The sequence below is a fragment of the Pezoporus wallicus genome, unplaced genomic scaffold (genome assembly GCF_028554395.1).
Source record: "Pezoporus wallicus isolate ANWC-B61680 ecotype Strahan unplaced genomic scaffold, APGP_CSIRO_Pwel_v1 contig_6923, whole genome shotgun sequence".
Lineage (NCBI taxonomy): Eukaryota > Metazoa > Chordata > Aves > Psittaciformes > Psittacidae > Pezoporus > Pezoporus wallicus.
The window spans coordinates 2,848,302-2,868,292 of record NW_026637289.1 but is presented as its reverse complement, the minus strand read 5'-3'; the positions used below and the strand labels follow the sequence as shown (position 1 = coordinate 2,868,292).

Here is a 19,991-nt window from a genome sequence, read left to right as displayed (position 1 = left end):
CTTTACTGTTTCAGTTTTAGCAATTGCCTTCTTTGGATTGCATGGAAGCTAACTGGTAACTGGAAAACTTTTAGTTAAGGTTTTAATCCTAAATATACACACAAATTTTCTATACAATCAAGTATAAAGAAATCTTTAAGAAAAGATACTTGAGAAATAATATGCAATTAATATCTACTCTGATGTAACAGACAATGCTAAAATCCTTCAATTTCTCTATTTTTTACTTTTTTTGCTTAAATACTTAAATAAAGTTATGATGATTAATATGAATATGAGAATGAGACATACTTTTTTATAAATACTGTATTTCATAAAATTCTCATAAATACCTGTGTCTGCACTTACTCTGATGTACATCTAGCATGAAGCCATGAAAATGGACTCTCTTTTTCTTTTCTATTTCTAAGTGAGAATAGAACATGTCCATCACCATCGTCTTTCCTGTGCCTTCAAATAAAAAACAATCAAAAAAGAAAAACCCCAACAGGTAGTCAATTTAAGAACAGTATGTACTGATTACAATACTGATTGTTCATTAGCTTTGAACTAATGAAATTATACACTTCTACAGAATAAAGTACAAGCCCAGACTGTTTGTGAAGAACAGTTATATTTTCTGTTCAAAAACTTGGAACAACTTCATTTTTCTTTTTCTGTTTTAAAACTTTGATCCATAAAGAGATAGCCCAAAGGTCACACAAAAGGCTCCGTACACATCTAGGAAACAGCCTTAGTATTTTCTTCTGAAACGCCAGTATGTTTTAATGCTGAACTGTTGCAATTAGAATATATAAATTCTCTCAGTGGCCCCCTCAATCACTTACCAAATTGTTATATTGCATTCTTAAGTATTAGTAAAGCTGAAAAAAAATACATGCAGTAACCCAGTCAAATCCAACAGTTTACAGCATCAGAGCGTAACTGTATGAAATAACATCATAATGTGGAAGAACACTAATCCTGGAAAATTCATTAAAGCAATAATGCTACATAAGCATAAAGCTTTTAGACACTTCAGAAATTGAATAAACATGCATTTCAAGAAAATTCTATTGGAACTAATGAAACTGAAACTTACCAACATCTCCATAGACATAAAGACCTTTTGGGGGGGTGTTTTTTGCAAAGAACTGGAAATCGAGAGGAGAAAGAATAAATATGAATATGGCATAAAATAAAAGCAAGGACATTGCTGTGGGGAAAAAAAAGTAGCTACACTTAACTACCAAAGTAGCACTGGCTAGCAAAGCATAACCTTGAATAAATCATCAGCTCAGGACTGGTAACCAATCTGAACATTATATTTGTGCAAATTCTATAAAAGAAGCCAAACACACACGCAGGGGCTGGGTTGGGTTTGTTTTGTTCAGGTCATTGTTGAAATATCCCCATCCCCAGTCCTAGCACATACGCCTTTTACTGCAACACATATAAAAAGATTAAATGTATCCAATACATCATCAATCATCAAAACAAATCCTTTTCCTCATGAAGCCATTTGAGCAGTCAGCCCTAGAAAAAAGGATAGAAAATCAAGCAGTATTGTAGTATTCATAGATACATACACTATACAGTTATTAAAACAGCTCTTTTTAAGATATAAACCATTAGGAATTAGAAAATCACTATTGCAAAGCCGGTGCACATTGTAGGTCCCTTTTCTCTCCACTCTGAATCTTAAATGCAGAATTATCTCTAGTTTAAACATGATTAAAATCAATGGAGTCACAATAAAAATATGTACCTAATTTATTAATTTCTTTTCTGAGTTATGTTTATCTTGAATGAATACTGCTTAAGAATTTTTAGTCTCTTAATATGACTCAGGACATAAATTATGACACCTGTTGGTTTGTTCTATTTTATTCAAACTTGTATTTTTATAGCAAAACTTGAAATAACATCAAGACTTTACATTTGAAACAGTCCACCCCCACCCCCGTACTGTGTATAGCCACTTCCAAGTATAATTCTAATAAGAAACAGCTTCTAAAAAACTGGAAATCTTAACAAAATTCTCATCAAATCCATGAAAGCAAATAGATATCCACAAAAAGCACTGCAGAAGAGTATGTGGTTGTTTTAAAGTGCTCCACTTTCAGAGTTCTATGAGCTGAGCCAAAACAGAGGAAAATTAAAATTGCAGCTCTGTGGTCTCATTTGGAGCTGGGTAATTGCTAAACAACTTGAATCTAAAGCACTTTTCAAAATACAGTGCCATGTTAAAGAAATGGGAGAGTCAGTAGCAAAACACCAATTAAACATGAAAGAAAATATATGACCAAAGGCAGAAGGATATTTAATACCAGTTTATTCAGAAAATACGTAAGCATAGCTGTTATATAAGACCCACTTACAGATTTAATTTAGAGTTATATTGGTTGGATTATCAAAAATCTGTGTCATCAATCTGTGGCTGAACAGGGATTCAGAATGTCTGAAACCATTCCATTAATAGACAAGGCTGCAACTATTTGCTAGTGCCCCAAAAGCACTGCAAGGCAACTTGACAAAACATTTTTCAGTGGGTACTTTTTAAGAGTTTGCACTCATTAAAACTACTGATGCTCAAAGTTACACAGAGAAGAAAAGAAAAATAGAAAAATATTAAAATGAGATGTCTGTAAGAATTTATTTCTTTTTAAATTGAGACTAACAATCATTATAACAAGACTACCACATTAAAGGTATTACCTAAAAACACTGTATATTAATGTGATTAGCAGTTTCACAAGGAATGACAATAAAACTGGAAAACAAATCAATGTTTAGATTACTGCTTTACCTCTCTTTGTAGAAGTTATAGAACCAGAACAAGTATTAATGCCTCCATTTTTACACAATTTTATTAATTGCAAAGTGTTTATTTATTAAATTGACATTTGCCTTTTTACGCATATTTTATTACTCCATTTCTAGAAAATGTGCTACAGAAAAAGTGTTGGTTTTTTTTTGTTTAAAGGAAACAATTACAATGTCTGATTTCTGTAACAGTCAACTTCTGGTTGATTTAATAAATTGATTTTTTTTTTTCCTGTGAAGACAGCAATTTTTGAGAGATATTTGTTGGTAAAAATAAATGGATGGATACAGTGGCAGACCCAAACAAACTTGCTGAAGCTGATCATTTCCAAACACAAATCAAATGCCAGAAAAACTCTTACCCTCTTTGAGCAACTAAAAAAGTTTCTTTTACATGTACTTCTGTCAGAAGTGACACTGTTGACACCTTTAGATACCCACTTCCTAAATCCTGTCAGGTATAACACTAACTATTTCTAATTTTGGGTTGTTTTTTGTTTTGATGGAGGTTTTTTTATGTTGGTTGGTTGGTTTTGGTTTTGATTTTAAAAATAATTAATTTTAAAAAGTAAACTCCATCAGTGGATTTTTAATACTGAAACTCAGACATCCTACCAGTTTCAAGCTATTCTGCAGGATCATAAAATGGATTATTTACTATTATTTATTTTTTAATTATTCTCATGCACCTTCTGAAGCCTGAAAGTTGCATAAGAAAAAGAGCAACTTTCACTAGGATTTCTGATAAAATCCAGACAATGCCCTTGGTTCAACTTAAAGCACAGCAAGCAGACAAGAAAGTCAATGGTACGTGGGGGTGAAGAAAGCAGATGACTGATCTTGGTTTCACTGAAACACATACTCCAAAAGAAGAAAGTGGGGGGAGATCTAACACAGAAGATCCTCCAGTTACCCTAAAATAAGGCCAAACTTACTTATTTCAGGAAGGGAAGGGATGAAAGTGGAAGATGTAGGAAGACAAACTAAATAAATGAGCTCCTCCTTGCTCCTCACTTCCATGTTATCCTAAGGTGTATTTGGAGCCTCAGGATAACAATGTTCAATGGGTTCACAATAGATTTGCTTTTGCAACAATGGTAAGATTTTAAGATGCTAAAGCTAATACTTGAAATGTACAAAAGATATTAAAGAATGAACAAAAATTCTGTTTGAAGGGGAAAATTCTGAAATCCTTATATGTGTATTTTGAACAGCCACCACATCCTTTCAAATGAGGGCACCACCACACATGTAAAATCCCTTGAGCCTTCCAAGTTTCTTAATTCCTGTAACATTTTTTATCCCACACTAATTTAAGACAGCGTAACTTAAGTGCTTCAGCAAGTTTCATTATCATCAGGACATGCTACATACAGCAGGAGCTCTTTTACAGATCAGTTGACTTGCACACTTTTCTTTGAAAATCATTCATGTGCTAAAACATTTACAATTCCACAAGTTGATACACACACAAGTGTCCCCAGATTTACAGAATTCTCTCCTCTACTATCAAAATGGTTTTGCACACTTCTGTTTCAAAACTGCATGTCGTGCTTTGATTCTACTGCATCAGATTTTTCTTTTTTCTATTTAAACTGCACTTTAATCAATCAATGTCCTACCTCATCTAAGGAATTATTCTGGTCAAAATATCTCCTTCATTCTGACAACTTCTTATTCTTTACTAAATATATTTAACAATGTGCAGTGTTTTCCCACCTTCTCCCATGCTCATTACCTCAGACACCAGAAGCAAGCAACTTATTTCCTGGAAACATTTAAACTTTGATTTGAAAAACTTTCAATTAAAAACACATACCAATACTAAGATGGTTAATTAAAATAAGCAAAATTCAAGAGACGAGCCTCCAAACAGCAGATATTTTTTTTTTTAACACTAACAAAACTGCCTCTTTTTCCCACTTTTCAGGCCTCCTTTTTGGTTGCTGTTGTAGCTGAAGACATTTTCAAGGTCTTGAATGGTGTTTACTATTGTTCATACCGCTTTTGAAAACATGACCTCACTTATAATTGAGCTTATTTCAAGTCATTAGTACAGCAACTCAACAACTCTTAAGATGTCCCAATTGGTATTATTTTGAAAAGCTAGAGATCTGAAATGACTATGCAAACTCTTTTAGCCTTGAACTTCAATTCAGAGGATCTCAAAATATCTCAATATAAAAGGCCATGCTTTCACCAAGCTCAAGATCAAAGTCATTGTTCAAATTTCAGTAATTCTGAAAAACAGAAGCCTACTTGGTTTGCAGCAAGACTAATTGTTTTTTCTACTCAAATTCATCCTATGCTGATGCCCCAGAAAATCTACATCATAAAAAAACAGAGAGTTTTACTATCATAAAGGAAACGGCTGGTGTGGTGTCATCCCTGTCATATCCTGTCCCGTCCTGCCCCAGACTACTGATTACAGAGAGCTTTGCCCTGGGAGGTAATGCAAGTCTCTTACACAAACACTGAAATGTTTCCATTTTACCTGATAAAAGTATTTGTTCCCTAATCCTACTTCTACCATATTTTTATTGAATAAAACTATTTAGATAGAAAGTGACAAATTAAGAACAGAACTAAAACCAAAGCAGACCATTCTTGTAATAGTTCAGAAATTTCTATTTCTGGAATAACTATTACTTAGGAAGAGGCTTCTGCAAATGTATCATAAAAGAAATCAGGCAATAAAATAAGGAATATCAGACTACAGAAGAGGCTTTTCTCCCTTTTTCTTTCCCCTTTTCTTCACTGCAACTTCTCAACCACATTCTTTTCAGGTACAGAGACAGGAAAAATAAGCATGCCTGAAATGCCAAGCACCGCTATTTTTTTATTTCTAAAAAGCTGTCAGTAGATTCTTTTCAACGCAGGAGATTTTGTATTTAAATTAGGTTAACCAGGCTACTAGAAACCTGAAAAAGCAGAAAGTCAATCTACAAATTCTTATGTGTAACTGACTGAAGTGTTTGACTTATTTCCAAAAAATCCTTAAGTAATTTACATCAGGTTAATTTCAAGCTATTAAAACTCATTAAGTACAAAACATTAAGCAAAACCAATGTCAATCATTTTTTTCATAAAAACAATTGAACACCTATAGCATAAGGTTTATCTTTTACTTCCCAGCATATTCAAAGTTTCAAAGTAGCATGCCTTCATGGGAGGAGAGTTACAACACTACTCACTAATACAGGATATACCTGCACCCTGTTATCATTAGTACTTCCTGGAGATGCTTTGCTAATTACAGGAACTCCTTCCACTCAAAAGCCTACACAAATCCTGTTCAACCCAGGCCAGTTCCAGAGAGCACTACCCACCACCTCTTCTTGGCACAAAAAGCCTTTAGTTCTAATCTTCAAAACTGAACCAAGCCTGCAGCAGCATCCCTACCCTGAAAGTCTACCACAGCAAAACATATATTTTGCTTACTTAGAAAACTTGATAGATACAGATATATGATAAACATGATGCCACTGTCTACAGCTGATACAGTGCTAGATGCCTATGATTTTGCCAAGTACCTAGTCACAGCTGTGACTGATTCTGGGAAAGACTTTCATTAAAGATGTTCATTACAACTTTGCTGAAGCAAAACTTGGCCTGTACTAAAATTTAAATTATATTTATTTGGCTTCATTTCACATAAAGAGGGACTCTTGTTTGAACGAGCAAATAACTTCCTCAAAGACATCAGAAGAGAAAAAATGGTTGCAACTTCTCCTTCATCATTAATCACAATTTGATTTAATTACACAAGCTAGCAGGCTTTAAAAGATTTACACAAATCTCACTGCTCTCCTCCTTTTCTGGGGTTTTGATACATGGCACAGCACTATAGTGTTCAACCTGGTTATCAGTCTTCTTAAGGTTTATACAGCGATATCAATCTGTAACAGAAAAACCTCAAAATGCAGTAACACTTATCTCAATAGCAAGTAGTTCTACAGCTGCTTCTCACAAAGTGTGGCATTAGTTCCCAGGTATTGGTGAGCTATGCAGCAATTTTTAAAGGCTGGTTTAAAAATAAAGCATGGAATTGAAGCAGTGTTAAATGAGAGCACCATTCTCAGGAAAGTGAGGAGCGCTTTAAAGAAACTAGGGAAAAATATATTCTCAACCTAAAGAATGGCATTTGACTTCTCCCCTCAACAAAGTGTCAGTCTGGCTTTACTGCAATTAGCTGTGTTATACAGGGACAAAGTAGCATCATGATTTCCTAAATAGAATACGATTAGTATTTGTTCTCTGCAATAGAGGCTTTCCTCCCTATTCATGCTTTGCAATCAAAGAAACAGTAAATAAAAAACCTACATAATGCTTTATCTACAAAGCTATTACTAGACAACTGCTCTAACAACTATAATGATTCAGGGCACTCCAGTTAACATAAGTCAGCTCTCAAAACTATTCTCAAAGACAGCACTCTTAGAACAGACTATCTATATGTCCAAAACAATTTACCAGAGAAGATCAAAATGCTCTAGCCTTTGATAGTAAAACCAGCACCTTCATCGTAACTTTTTTTTCTAAAGAATGAAAACGAGTAAAGTCTGGCAGTATGTCCAAAAGATAATGCTTTTTCTCATACCAATGTTCTTTACTCCACTTCTTTTTTTCACGCCTTGAAGCCAAGATTATATATTATAATATAGCATAAAGGGCAGAGGACAGCATTTATGTAAACGGACAGAGTACCTCCATTTAGAGGCACTTGAGCCCTGTAGCTCTGGCTTTCATGATCTCATGCTTCATCATTCAGGCTTGCCATGCAAACAAAATACAGTATCTGTGCTAGGTATAGGACATTTTGGGGTTGTAATAGGAAATGTATGGGTAGGTAACAAGTTGAGTAGAGTTGTTTAGATTTACGCCCATGAGATGAGGTGTGTTGCATAACTGATGCTGAGAAAGGCTGACAAGGAGATTTATAAGCAAGCCCTGTAGCTGACAGCATGCGTTGACTGTAAATGTGAAAATTACTCCTGATGAAAAATAAAAACAAAAGTGGGGCAAGAGAAAGAGAGAAAGAAAAAGGAAAACACCCAGTGGTGGACTGGGAAGAGCAATGACAGCTTCTGTACATCCTTCCCTTAGGGATAGGATGGCAAATCTCCAGTGCAGACAGGGAAAGTAAAGATGACGATGGCAAAGAATATTTTGCCATGCTTTTTTCTCAGCACTATACTTTTATTAGACTTAGTCGAACACCCTGTTCTTGTTGTTTCCCCTCACCATGTTCGCCATAAAATATTTATGCTGACTGGAGTGTTACTAAGGTGCGAATGAAGCATATTCACAGGTTATTCAGCTTCTGTGCATGTCTATAATTGAATAAAATTTACCAAGTAATGAAATGTCTTATCTGCTTTGCTGGGCACTGTGTTTGGTTTTCTGGGATATAAACTCAAATCTACAAAACAAGAGGCAAGGAAAGCTGAGGGTTGATTCTCACACCAGTTCTAGATGCTTCCCATGAGAACCTGTCATAACAATGCTATCAATATTTGCAGCTGCAAGGCCACAACAGCAACAATCTGAGAATAAAGGCATGAGGACAAGACATGAAAAACACTGCTACACAGGCTCTGGAAAACGTTTCCTCAGCAGCTTCAGGGGAAAGTTACAGAGGTGCAACAGCAGGCTATCACCATGACTAATGCTAAGGAACTAGAGCTGCTAAGGCACTAGAGCTGCTAAGGCACTAGAGCTGCTAAGGCACTAGAGCTGCTAAGGCACTGAGCAAAACGGGTATGTCTTAATTTCTGTTAATCCATTGAAAAGGAGCCGTGATGTTACCAAAAATACAACTGGGGTGCAGATCACACCTCTGCCTTCTTTCCTTACCTCACCTGGAGACTAACAACACTGGAAAATACAGACTTTTTTAAAAATAGTCATATCTGATTGATATTATTATGTTTTGCAAAGCTAAAATTATTTAGACTCTGCTGGCTAATTTCATTTGTGGAAGATCTGTTAGAACACAAAATATTAGCATTCAGTACATGTAACCAAAATACATGTGTTATACACAGTCTAGTCCCTCTCTCCTGCAGACAAATGACATTTTTTGAAAGGCAGGCAGTGGACATAAACTAAACCGTATCAGATTTTCTTACACAATTATTTCAATAATATTTAATGGGGTTACTTCTAGAGTGCCACTGGAATTTTACAAACCAAAAAAGGAAAGAACAGAGATCCAAACATGAAGAATGAGCTACCTGTAAAGACTCAGCTGCAAAAATACGATCCATGTTAATTACAGAAATTTCTGCATTGCAACCATATTCTTATGAGAAAATATAACTAAAAAAAAATTATCATTATAAACCTCACCTTTGAGAGAAGATTTTTTGAACTGATGCTGTAGCCTTTAAGGCTCTCATGCAACTTCTGCAGCTGCTGTACAACTCTTCTTTGATGCTCATCATTCTTCAGCTCTTTTTGCTTAATCAGAAAGTCATAATGTTCTAAAGGTCCACTGCAAACCAATAAGGCTCTGGCATTAGCATCTGTAGGAGTACCATGGACTGTCTTCTCACCTGCCTGATCTGCGTATGCTGCAAAATGAAAAGAAGGCAATTAATAGAAATGTTTTGAAAACCACCCTTTTATATTAATAAATAACATACATTAACAGTTAAAGATGTATATATGTTACTTACCTATACAATCACTAAAGCACATTACCCTTTTTCACTAAATCAACTTCTAATTTCAGCAGTAAACACCACTAATAGCATGCTTTAACATTTATTTTTATTATTAACAAGCACATACACTAAAATGTCCAGCTGGAATGTTGGTAAGATTTGGATCAGAAGTTGCAAGAGAAGTTTTGATCTTTTTTCTTTTTATTTTGTTGTTTTGTTGTTTTTTTTTTCAAATTGGGACAAAACCACTAAAAAATTTCAAATTACGTTTCTCTGAACAGATTAATCTGTTAAACAGAGGTGGGCTAAACTACGCAAAAAGTATTTAAAAGCCAGCAAACAGGAGAGCAAACAGGAATTCTGTAAGAAAGCTGAAATGAAAGAGTCAAAGAGCACACTAAAGCAGGCAATAGCTGTGAAGCCCCGAAATGCCACAGCCTGCTCTGCTGGCATTATCTTCTGCCTAGAAGATAAATTCTGCCCAAGGAGGAATTCTGTTTGCAAAAGAAAAAAAAAAAACAGAACTACTGGACATAAAATAAAAGGAAAGAATATACAGGATTACAAAGAAGACTTGCTACATCAGTAAAAAGCTGCTTAATGCCTTCTTTGCTTCCACTGTCAAGAATTGTAACAAAATTTGTAGCAATGATAAAAGAAATAGATTTAAGTAGGAAAAACACGTATCATAGGCTACACAGTTAGGTATTTTGAACATTGTGAGATCTAAGGAAATTTATCCTTAAATGCTTTAGGCAAGTTTCCTAAGCAATACAACAGCCTCTAACAGCTTTCTCAGAGGCCTCACTGAGGGCAGGTGAGGTTCTAGAACACTAGGAAAAGGAAGCAATCTTTGTCTTTAAAAAGGAGAGAAAGGCAAATCCAGAAGTTCGTGGGTCAGTCCATACAACTTCTAACACTCAAAAATACCAGAACAAGTACAAGCACTTTTTTCCTTTTTTTTATAAAGCTCTTAACAAAATAACAATGTAACAAAAGGCAGCTCCTATGGAACAAAGCAACATCACGTTTTCCTCTCTGGTCAGGTAACATGCTTAGGGGGTAGAAGAAAAATTAATTGCAGTAATACTTTTGTCATCGGGTCACACAGCATTCTCATACATAAAGTAGGAAAGTAAACTGCAAATGAAATTACTTTTAAGCAGATACAAAACTTCCATACTGCAAAAGATGGGTTTTCATTTATATCTTCCTGTTTCATTATCTGATCTGTAACTCGATGTTTTGTTATCTAAACTGTTACTTGATTTTTATTAGCTACCTTCTGAAATTTTTTAAGTGTTACACATAGCCAGAAGCATCTTCTATCTCTATGTAGTGTTCCAGATATGACTATAGAAGAGCACAGTGTCAATTCATTGTCCACTTAGTCTTACAAAACAGTGTAAAACTACAGACATGCATTTATCCATAACCTATCTTTCTCACCTTCATGGTGCAGGACAGTGCTAGATGCTACCACATTTAGCCTGACACCCCCTGCTTCTCTAAAAGCTGCTACCAGGTTGTAACTTTTTCTTAAATTCCTGTTCTTAAAACATATACATTTCAGTGTAATCTCACTTTATTTCAAATAATAAAATCAGCTGCTTGTATTTGCCTTTCTGCTTACCTATGCAAGGGTCACAGACAAAGCTGCCATGAAGACCCACTGTGATTCACACAAAAAAGTCCTCCTTTAGAGAAATACAAGGGGAAAAACTCCCCAAAGAAAAAAAAAATTAAAAAATCTTAATGTATAAATACCCAATGAAAATTCCAATCTAAATTATAAAAATTTCCTTTACAATGGGGAGCTTCAGTCACCTTCAGTACACTGGCATTAGTTTACTACTGCAAAGATAAGTACCTACATAAAAATATTAAAAGTGTTCTTAATGCCAAAGACCTTCTACTTGAGAAAAGAGCAGTAAATTGAAAAACTAATCAGTATGTTGTCTGGTTTTCCTACTGCCACTTAGAAGTGATGTCTGATATGACACAGGAAAACGGCATGCGAGTTTCAATGACACCACTTATGAAAGCAAGAATCACAGCTGAGGCAGGCACTAGAGTTACTTATGTAAGAAGATACTCTGAAATGGAAGCTAGGTTGTGGCATATCAAAAACTGATCTTGACAACAGCCAGGAGGTTGAGAGCACAGAACAGTAACCAAGATAAACAGCACTCACCATGGTAACCCTTATTTTTTCTCTCGTAGTTGGATTTCTATAAGGTTTTGAATTGCAATGTCCAAAATCTGTCAGAAGATAATTCCCAAGACAAAAATCCTAGCAAGTTCTTGTCTCCCTTTACTTCAGGGCCTAGGAAAAGAAACTGGGCTTCCCTGACCTGTATTTCATCCTTGCTATCTTTCTATGACTGCAGAAACCAATACCTTTTCATTGATTGTGAGTTTTCAAGAAACACAAAAAGATTCCATGGAAATTTAAGAGGATTATTCACTTCTGGGAGAGACAAGGTATTGTACTTCCACAGATGGATTCAAATTTATCCTGTAGGATCTCTTACTGCCTTCAAACTAAACATATTTAAAATACATGATTATAATTGTAGACCTTTAATGGGGTGAAAAAAAACACGACAGATAATGTCCAGTTAAAGAAGCAAAGATCAAACAAATGGAACTGAACTCCTTTTATTGCAAAAGCAGAGTCATTCTTCAGATTACAAAATTCACCTGACTAGAGGGTCACCCACACACAGTGCACATGAAAACCTGTTGTTATCAATTCAGGAAACAAAGTTGAAACAAGCACTTCAAGGGACTAATAGGGAGAAAAATATATCACCTTTAACCATTGTGCTGCATATATGCTTCAAACCACTCCCTCATAGGAATGATCAGAAATAGTTTTCATTCATGGAGATTAAGGCTTGAAGACAACACTGACCTTTCTAAATATAAGGAAAGATAAATTTATCTAATTACCCCTGAACCACACTCAAAAATTGTGCTTGTTTACAGCATACTTTGAAGAAAATCTATTCTGAAGACATAAGAGATGGAGAATTAACTGTTTCCTATGACACTCTGCTGTAATGGTTATTACTGTTTCTCTTAAAGATAAAAAGTATTTCCCATTAATAGCTGTTTGAGAACTGCATCTAAATCAAACTCTCGGAGGTTACGACTGCAAAGTTAAGAACCCTAAGTCACCCAACTGCCACCCTTGCTGACAGACACACTCAAGAAGTTGGAACAGCTTCTGCTAAGCCAATGTTAATGCAACATACAGGAATTGCATCTGGTTTATTACCACTTAGCAGACAGAATTCTGCCTTGAGAGCTTTTCACAAACACTAGACATTACTCTGAAATAAGATTACTTGTACTATTTCAGTGCACACCTCACTTAACAATCTGATGTACAAATGAAAGTAGAAGAAAAGTTTGTCAGTGAAATTGCAACTTTACACAAATACTATTTGTGAAGTCTTTTAATTAAGAAGATACAAAAGTCTAGAAAGCAAAAAGAAGGACTATAAACCAGTGATCATAAAAGCAAGATTAGAAACCAATTCACTGATGGCTGCCCACCCCTGCAGATGTCCTCAAAAAACACATGTAAGGACAATCTTCCCTTTAATATGGAAGCTGAAGCACTGCCTAAAGCCACTTGATTTGCTCTGACAACTTTTTTAAAATGGTAATATGCTGGTTACAAAAAAACAACCTATATAAAGTGCTAGACCAGTACCGCATAAAACACATACAACTATAGTACTACCTGCAGTGCTTGTCTGGATGAATAAATACTGTACAATTGCAATGTAATATGTGTACGTCCACACTTACATTTAAATCCTCCTGGATCTGCTGACTGACCTTCAGACCTCTGGCACCCACCTGACGTTAACTGAACTCTCACACATTTGTCAGCCTGGCAGAGGACGAATAGCTCTCACTAAAGAAAACAGACCTCTGCTGCTAACTTAAGCCACAAGTTAACAAAACCTAGTTACCCATAAATTTGTTTACTGTGCCGGCTGTTAAAGTACGGCTGCCAGACAGAGCTCAGCTGTTGTTACACATTGGAGGAAAGCAAAGTCCCTCAGCAGCCTGAAGCACAGCAAAAGCTCTGGCCGACCCCAGTGCACTCGCCGCCCGTCAAGGTCCCGGTGCACCCGCGGTGTAAGGCATTTAACGAGGCGGCGCGCTGCAGGTCTATTTACTGGGGGACAGCGGCATCGTTAAACCCGCATCCCCCTCCGATCCAGGGCCCCGGGGCTCACTCCCGGCACCAGCCCCGCCGCACAGCCCGGGCACGGGGGGTCCCTGTGGAACTGGCTGCGGACAGGCCGCCCCGGCCTGCCCGGCGGTCACCATGAGGACACGGTCAGGTCAGGCCAGGGCGGAGGGACCTGTGCGCGGCCCGGCCCGGTCCGATCCGACACGGCACCGGCAGTCCCCTACCCCTCAGCCCGGACCCCTCTGCCGGAGGGGAGACCCGCGGCGCGGCGGGAAGGGATGCACCGGCTACCGCGGTCGCTCCACGGCACGCTCCCTAGGCGGTGCCACTGCAACCTGTCGCTCGCCCTCCCTTCGCCCGGCTGCAAGCAGGAGAGGGCGCAGAGAAGGGCGCAGGGCAGCGCGCGGCGCAGAGACCTCGGCGCTACTGACCTCTCCGCAGGGCGGCGGCCGGCACCGGTAGCAGACGGCCGGCGCGCCGCGCCGAAGCCCGCAACAGGCAGCGCACAGTAACCAAGGGCGACATGGGCGCCGCCATCTTCCCGGCCTTTGCGGCGGGGACGCGGGGCGCGCTGGGAAATAGAGTCCCGCCACTGTCAGGGAAACGGTCGCGGTCGCTCAGAGGAGCCGGGCTTCGGGCGGTGCTGAGCGAGCAGGTCCAGTGGGGGTTCTCAGCTCCTCTCCCTCCCTTGCTCTGACCCCCGGACCGAGCCGCAGGCTGCGGGCGAGCCCCTGGGGAACCGGCCGAACTCGGCCAAGGGCCGCGCAGCCCCTCCGGCCACCCGTCGCAAACGGCACTCCAGAGGCAGACCCACCAAATGCCACATTGGTGCCGTTTATAGCACCTTACTGCCGCATCCACGAACTCAGATCTCCAAACTACGTGCTTGCCGCTTGCGATTTGTACCGTGCTGCGCCGTGGCTGTGGCCGGTGCGGCAGCCTTCAGGCCAGTTTGGCTGTCGCTGAGGAGTTTCGGCAATGGAGCTAGCATTTGTCGGTGATTTCTAACTTGTGCTGTTTATGTCTAAAAGCACAAACCACAAAATATTAAGGAAAAACATAGTTAAAATATTAAGGACAAATATTTCTGGCCAGAGTTACTACAGTGTTATCTACACGTTAGCAGTACAACCACTTCTATGCCTATAAATATGTATCTAAACCTCAACAGCAAGAGATGTTAATATAAAAGCAGAATTCCCTGAAGGTTATGCAAAAGTCTAGGAGCTGATTCAGTCCCAGCTGTCCAGTGCATGCGTAGCACACTGTAAGCCTTGTCCTTGGCAGTATCAGTTCAGATTCCCAAGTAGAGCTCCTGAGACCTCCTCGGAAGAATGCTGGCCACCTGCCTCCTTTGGTAGATACCCAACTGTCTTATCCCACCATCTCCGCTGTGACTGTGAAGCTCTTTTGACAGGAAGGTACAAGGCAAAAAGCCTGTGCTCCAAGGGAAAGGCACTGGCACTCCTGAACCAGTAACCATAACACCTGCCTGTTTGCTGGCCAGTGCTCCATTCCCATCAGAAATGCACCCCAAGGTCAGGATGGAGCTTCAGATGTTCCCTGCAGAGTGCACTGTGCAAGAAATAGGTAATAAAATGTCTGCTCCTGGTAAAAGCACAAAGTAAATGCTTTAACTGACTTTTACTTTTGCAATGTCAGAATTTCCATATCCTGTTCTAGCATTAAATTTCTGTGTGACATGAGAAAGCCAGCAATTCTCATAAACTATTAATCAACCTTTTTGGGGTTTTCTTAATAATGGTACAGCAAAATATTACAACAGGGCACTCAGAACAGCTTGGAAACAAAAGTTGATTATATGCTGAACAGTATTGCTAATTTTAAAAATAATCTTTATGATCTGGAAAATATTAAGTGATTGAAGTTATGTTCTAACATGTTCAGCTGTTTGAAATATGTAGTTGCTCCAGACACATCTTCAGTACATAACTAATTTAGTAGTGAACTAAAGTGCCAATTTATCACATTTTGAAAGAGCTGGTTTTAGTGCATTTCCTTTCATCTTGCCTTTATTGAGCATTTATTGGTTTTGACTCATTCTAGCATATTACAGCTATCAACACCTGTGCCTATTTAGGAATGAATTCCAGTATTCTAGTACAAATCATAGTGAATTGAACAGACATCTCAAAGATGAATCACAATTGTTGCAATATTTTTAGAAACTCAAACAAGGAAACAACTTCAGTAAAAGTGATTTAAATAACAAATATGTTATCTTTATAAACAGCTTATCTCCTTGAGAACAAAGAATAAACAAGGCAACGAGAGCTGGTGTTTCTTCCATTATTAACTCAGATCACAATATGCACGGGTGAAATGTCAAGAATAATTGGAGAAAATGACAGCATAATCTTCAGAAAAAACATCTGATTTATTTAAATTGTGGGAGTTTTTTTGTTAATCTTGTTATCCAAGACAGCACAGAAAAACTTCCCATCTGAGTCTATTCCAACATCTTCTACCTAAAAGAACAAGCTCTCTGCAATGCTACGAGCCTTTGATACTCCGGCAAACTCTGAGATGCCGTAACACACTAGTGTACTGCACAACCCAGGAACTGATTCTCCATTGGCTGTAAGCACTTGGCAAAACCATGTTTTGGTGTAAACCTAAACAAACAGGACTTTCAAGTATACTTCTACAGATTAGCATGGGTAGTGTCCCGTAACAGAGACAGATCTGTTCTGTGACACGTTTGTATACTTTATTTCCTGTAGCTGTCCCTTTGCTCACCTCCAAAAATGTGACACTGCAACCGTGTAGAAATTAAATCAACACTTGTTCAACCCAGCTGCATTATTAGTCTGCCAGCTAGGCAAAAGTATAGGTGGTCTTTAACAGGAATAAAAATCAGGGGTTTAATAAAACCCCTCCAGAGGTCTCCTCTGGCCTCTGGTGGCATAAACTCCACTCCTTTCAGAAATCCTAAACCCTATCAGGATGTATGTGTCCAAGGGTCGTTAGGCGTCTGCCAGACCCTGAATTCCTGCAGGATAGCAGAGTTTACCCGACTGCAAGGCTCCAAGATATTCCCCCCATGAGAAACATCTCTGGCTCCCAAACATAAACATACTTCTGATATATAACTGGTTATTCAGCCTGCTCTAAGAAAATGCATTTTTAGGGTAGTTTTCATCAACAGAGTTTCCATCAAAAGCCATTTTCCTGACATTATGTCAAAACACTCTGGGGTAAACTTGATATAACCACATCTATTCTGAGACAATCAAATATGCTATTAAATAGTCTACATTGCTTATAAAGCCTCAGATCAATAAAGCTGTGTAAATGTTCCCAAACTTACAGCCATTTTCACTATCTGCTTACAGCTTGCATTTCAGTCAGCTCAAACAGCTCAGCGTATTAGAAATTGATTGCACAGTTTTCCAGCTACATGGGCACTACCCAGCATCTCTCAGAACAAGGAATTCACAGCAGAACACTCTGAGGAGGTGGATGGCATTTTGACATTTCAAACGTTAAAAAAAACTGTAAGTGTGTATGAATTGAAGTTGTGAATGCTCCATCCCTGGCAGTGTCCAAGGCCAGGTTGGACAGAGCCTTGGGTGACATGGTTTAGTGTGAGGTGTCCCTGCCCATGGCAGGGGGGTTGGAACTAGATGATCTTAAGGTCCTTTCCAACCCTAACTATTCTATGATTCCATGATTCTTTGAGAATAATCCCTTGATGAAAGGCAGAATATTGTGTAAAAGTGATGAGAGAAACTGAATATTAAAGTTAAATCTGAACATATAAATATATATATATAAATGTGAATATTACAAATTCTATTTATAAGCTTCATACTTTTATATGGCAGGTAAATACACAATGTAGATACTCAAACATTGTGTTTCAAAGCACTGGCAGCTAATGCAGGGATCAGGAAGTCATTTTTCCAGATAAAGCATTGCACAATTAGTTCAGTGTCTTGTGGGCTCTGCCTTAACCTGAATCAGCATTCCCCACAAGTTTTGACAGAATATGCCTCTGTTGACTGAAATGTGTTAACCTGGACACTTGACAAAAGGCTGGAGAGTCCTAACTGGATAAATGTGACTTTTTCTTTTAAAACCAAAGAAAAAAAAACCAGAAAAACCTACTTGAGAGGTATTACTACATCAAACTTAAGAAGTAATCATCCATTAATACCTGCTTCTGTGGGTTCAAGCTATGAGAATTTGCTATTCATATTGCCACTTGAAGTTATGTCAGAAAAGTTGAATTAAATAATGTGTAGTAACAAATCTACAAGCACATCCTCTTGGACGTTATTCTAAACACTTGATTTTTTGCATCTAATCTTTGGACTTGCAAACACAGCTGACCCCTCTCCCTCCAGGTTTGAAATCTGGCCCAAAGTTCACGTCAGAAACAGAATTAAAACTTTCTTTTCTGAATTTATGTTCACCTCCATCCTGAGAGAAGAACCTTTCTAGCAAGCAGAAGGAACTACAGACAGTGTAACTCCAGTCTCATGGAGCAAAAATCATCCAAAATGCAAATCAAAATAAACAAATGCATTTTCTGAGTTGGAAGGAAACATGGAGGCTCACAGGTCTCAAATTCCCAACCCCATTCACTCCTTCTCTTTTCCTCATGAGCCAGTGTGGCACACATGCTTACGTATGATGCATGGGGGGGCTAGGCATGAAGCTGGGCATCTTCCCCTTTGTCTCCTAGACCAGAGGATTTGTACGTGACCTCAATGAAAAAAATACCAGAGATAGGAGACCTCACCAAATAACTGTAACCTCCTTACTTACCAACACTAGTGACACATGGGCACTTAAACATTCAGTCCCAGTAGCTTGCCTCTATACGGCTCTCCACCACCAGTTATCCTGTTAGGAAAAGCAGACAAAACAGTGGCGCTATGATGGTATGCCGTGAGAAAAGCATTCAACTTAAGCCTCAGTGCTTACCCAGTGTGAGAACAAATTGTATTCTTGATTCGTCATAGGCTCACCAATGTCCCAAATGTACAGTATTAGGCAAGTTTTTGTTTCTTTGGAACAGATAGTGAAACCAAGCTTCGCCGGGAGGCAGTCAATACATTATACTTAAGACAATCAGATGTGGTAGCAAACGTTGTGTAACAAGCAAAAGATTACTTATGCACACATCTGGATAATCTCAGTAGAATGAATGAGTTTTTTCTTGCCTTGCTGCAAGACCAGTCTAATAACTAGTACAATTCAGGTAAGGCTTCCTTTCACTCCCACGTTGTAAAACTCTGTCAGCTTAAATTCTGTTTATAATAATGGAGTAGTTGGCAGCTATTAGCAGAAAGAAAGGAAGTAAGGACGGTGCACTAATACGGAGTGATGAGCAGGAAATTCACAGAAAAGTTACCAAGCAAACCATCTACAATCATACTGGTTACATGTATGCATTCACCTCTGCTTTTTGATTATCTTCTCAATAACACAGGTAACTGCTAATCAAACTTGCCCCATGTTAACACTGAGCTTCTCAGATCTGATCTCAGGCAGTCTGACATGTTTAGAAAGATAAAATAACCATTTTTAACTATCTTGTTCTTCCTGGATAGTAATGGAGTGCCCCCAGAATCCCTTCATAAGGAGGAAAGAAAAAATATATATGCATATTTTCATTACAGCATTGCCTTTTCCCGATCTTGATACGAACAGTTTTGTCCATGTTCACTGACAACACTGTTGAAAAAAATGATTTCTTATTCTCTTACAGCAACACCTAGGTTAAGCTTCTGACTAATATACCAACTTAACCTACTTGGGGCTCCCCACCTGTAATGAACAGCAATCCTTCCTTTGTGCACTCTTTAAGGGCTGCAGGTGAAAAGTTGAAGTCGAGAGTAATGCATTATTACTGTCATGTTAAAACATTCCCCGGTTTAAAAAGAAAAAAGGCTACCCTGAATCCACCGCAGCCACAGAGGCCCCCGCATCGCCCTCACCGAGGGCTGGGCCCAGGCAAGCGGCCTCGGGGCAGCTCGCACCGCCTCACACACCCCCTGACCCCACACGAGCTCCTTCCCCGGGTGAGAAAGAAGTTTGCTGCGGACAACAAGGCGGGGGAAACCCGAAGGAAGGGCCGCACCACCCCCATGGAGCCCCTCCTGTAGCGGAACCGAGCCCCCCAGCCCGCGCCGAGCCCGCCAATCCAGCTCCCTCAGGACCGCACCTCGCCTCTCGCGCATGCCGGGATCTGTAGTTTGGTAGGCGCGTGGCCGTGCAGGGTATAGCGAGTGTGGCGGACCCTGAGGACTACAGCTCCCAGCATGCCTTGC

General features: G+C 38.9%; 1 protein-coding gene across 7 annotated transcripts in view; it reads right to left on the bottom strand.

Annotated features, from left to right (window-relative positions):
* Positions 1–18,630, bottom strand: part of AFG1L (AFG1 like ATPase) — a 58,767-nt gene extending 40,137 nt beyond the window's left edge. For 5 of the 7 annotated variants that reach the window (XR_008971601.1, XM_057404723.1, XM_057404718.1 and 2 more), the window contains exons 1-4: positions 14,121–14,228; positions 9,157–9,380; positions 1,082–1,133; positions 349–450 (exon numbers count right to left, since the gene is read on the bottom strand). Coding sequence is in view for 6 of the 7 variants with exons in the window: in XM_057404723.1 (XP_057260706.1) it covers positions 349–450; positions 1,082–1,133; positions 9,157–9,380; positions 14,121–14,226 (484 nt within the window). In the remaining variant the exon portion in view is untranslated. Of the gene's footprint in view, positions 1–348; positions 451–1,081; positions 1,134–9,156; positions 9,381–13,672; positions 13,696–14,120; positions 14,229–18,483 lie in introns of those variants that run through there. The other 2 variants (XM_057404719.1, XM_057404720.1) reach the window with 2 other exon arrangements.
* Positions 18,631–19,991: the final 1,361 nt, after the last annotated feature.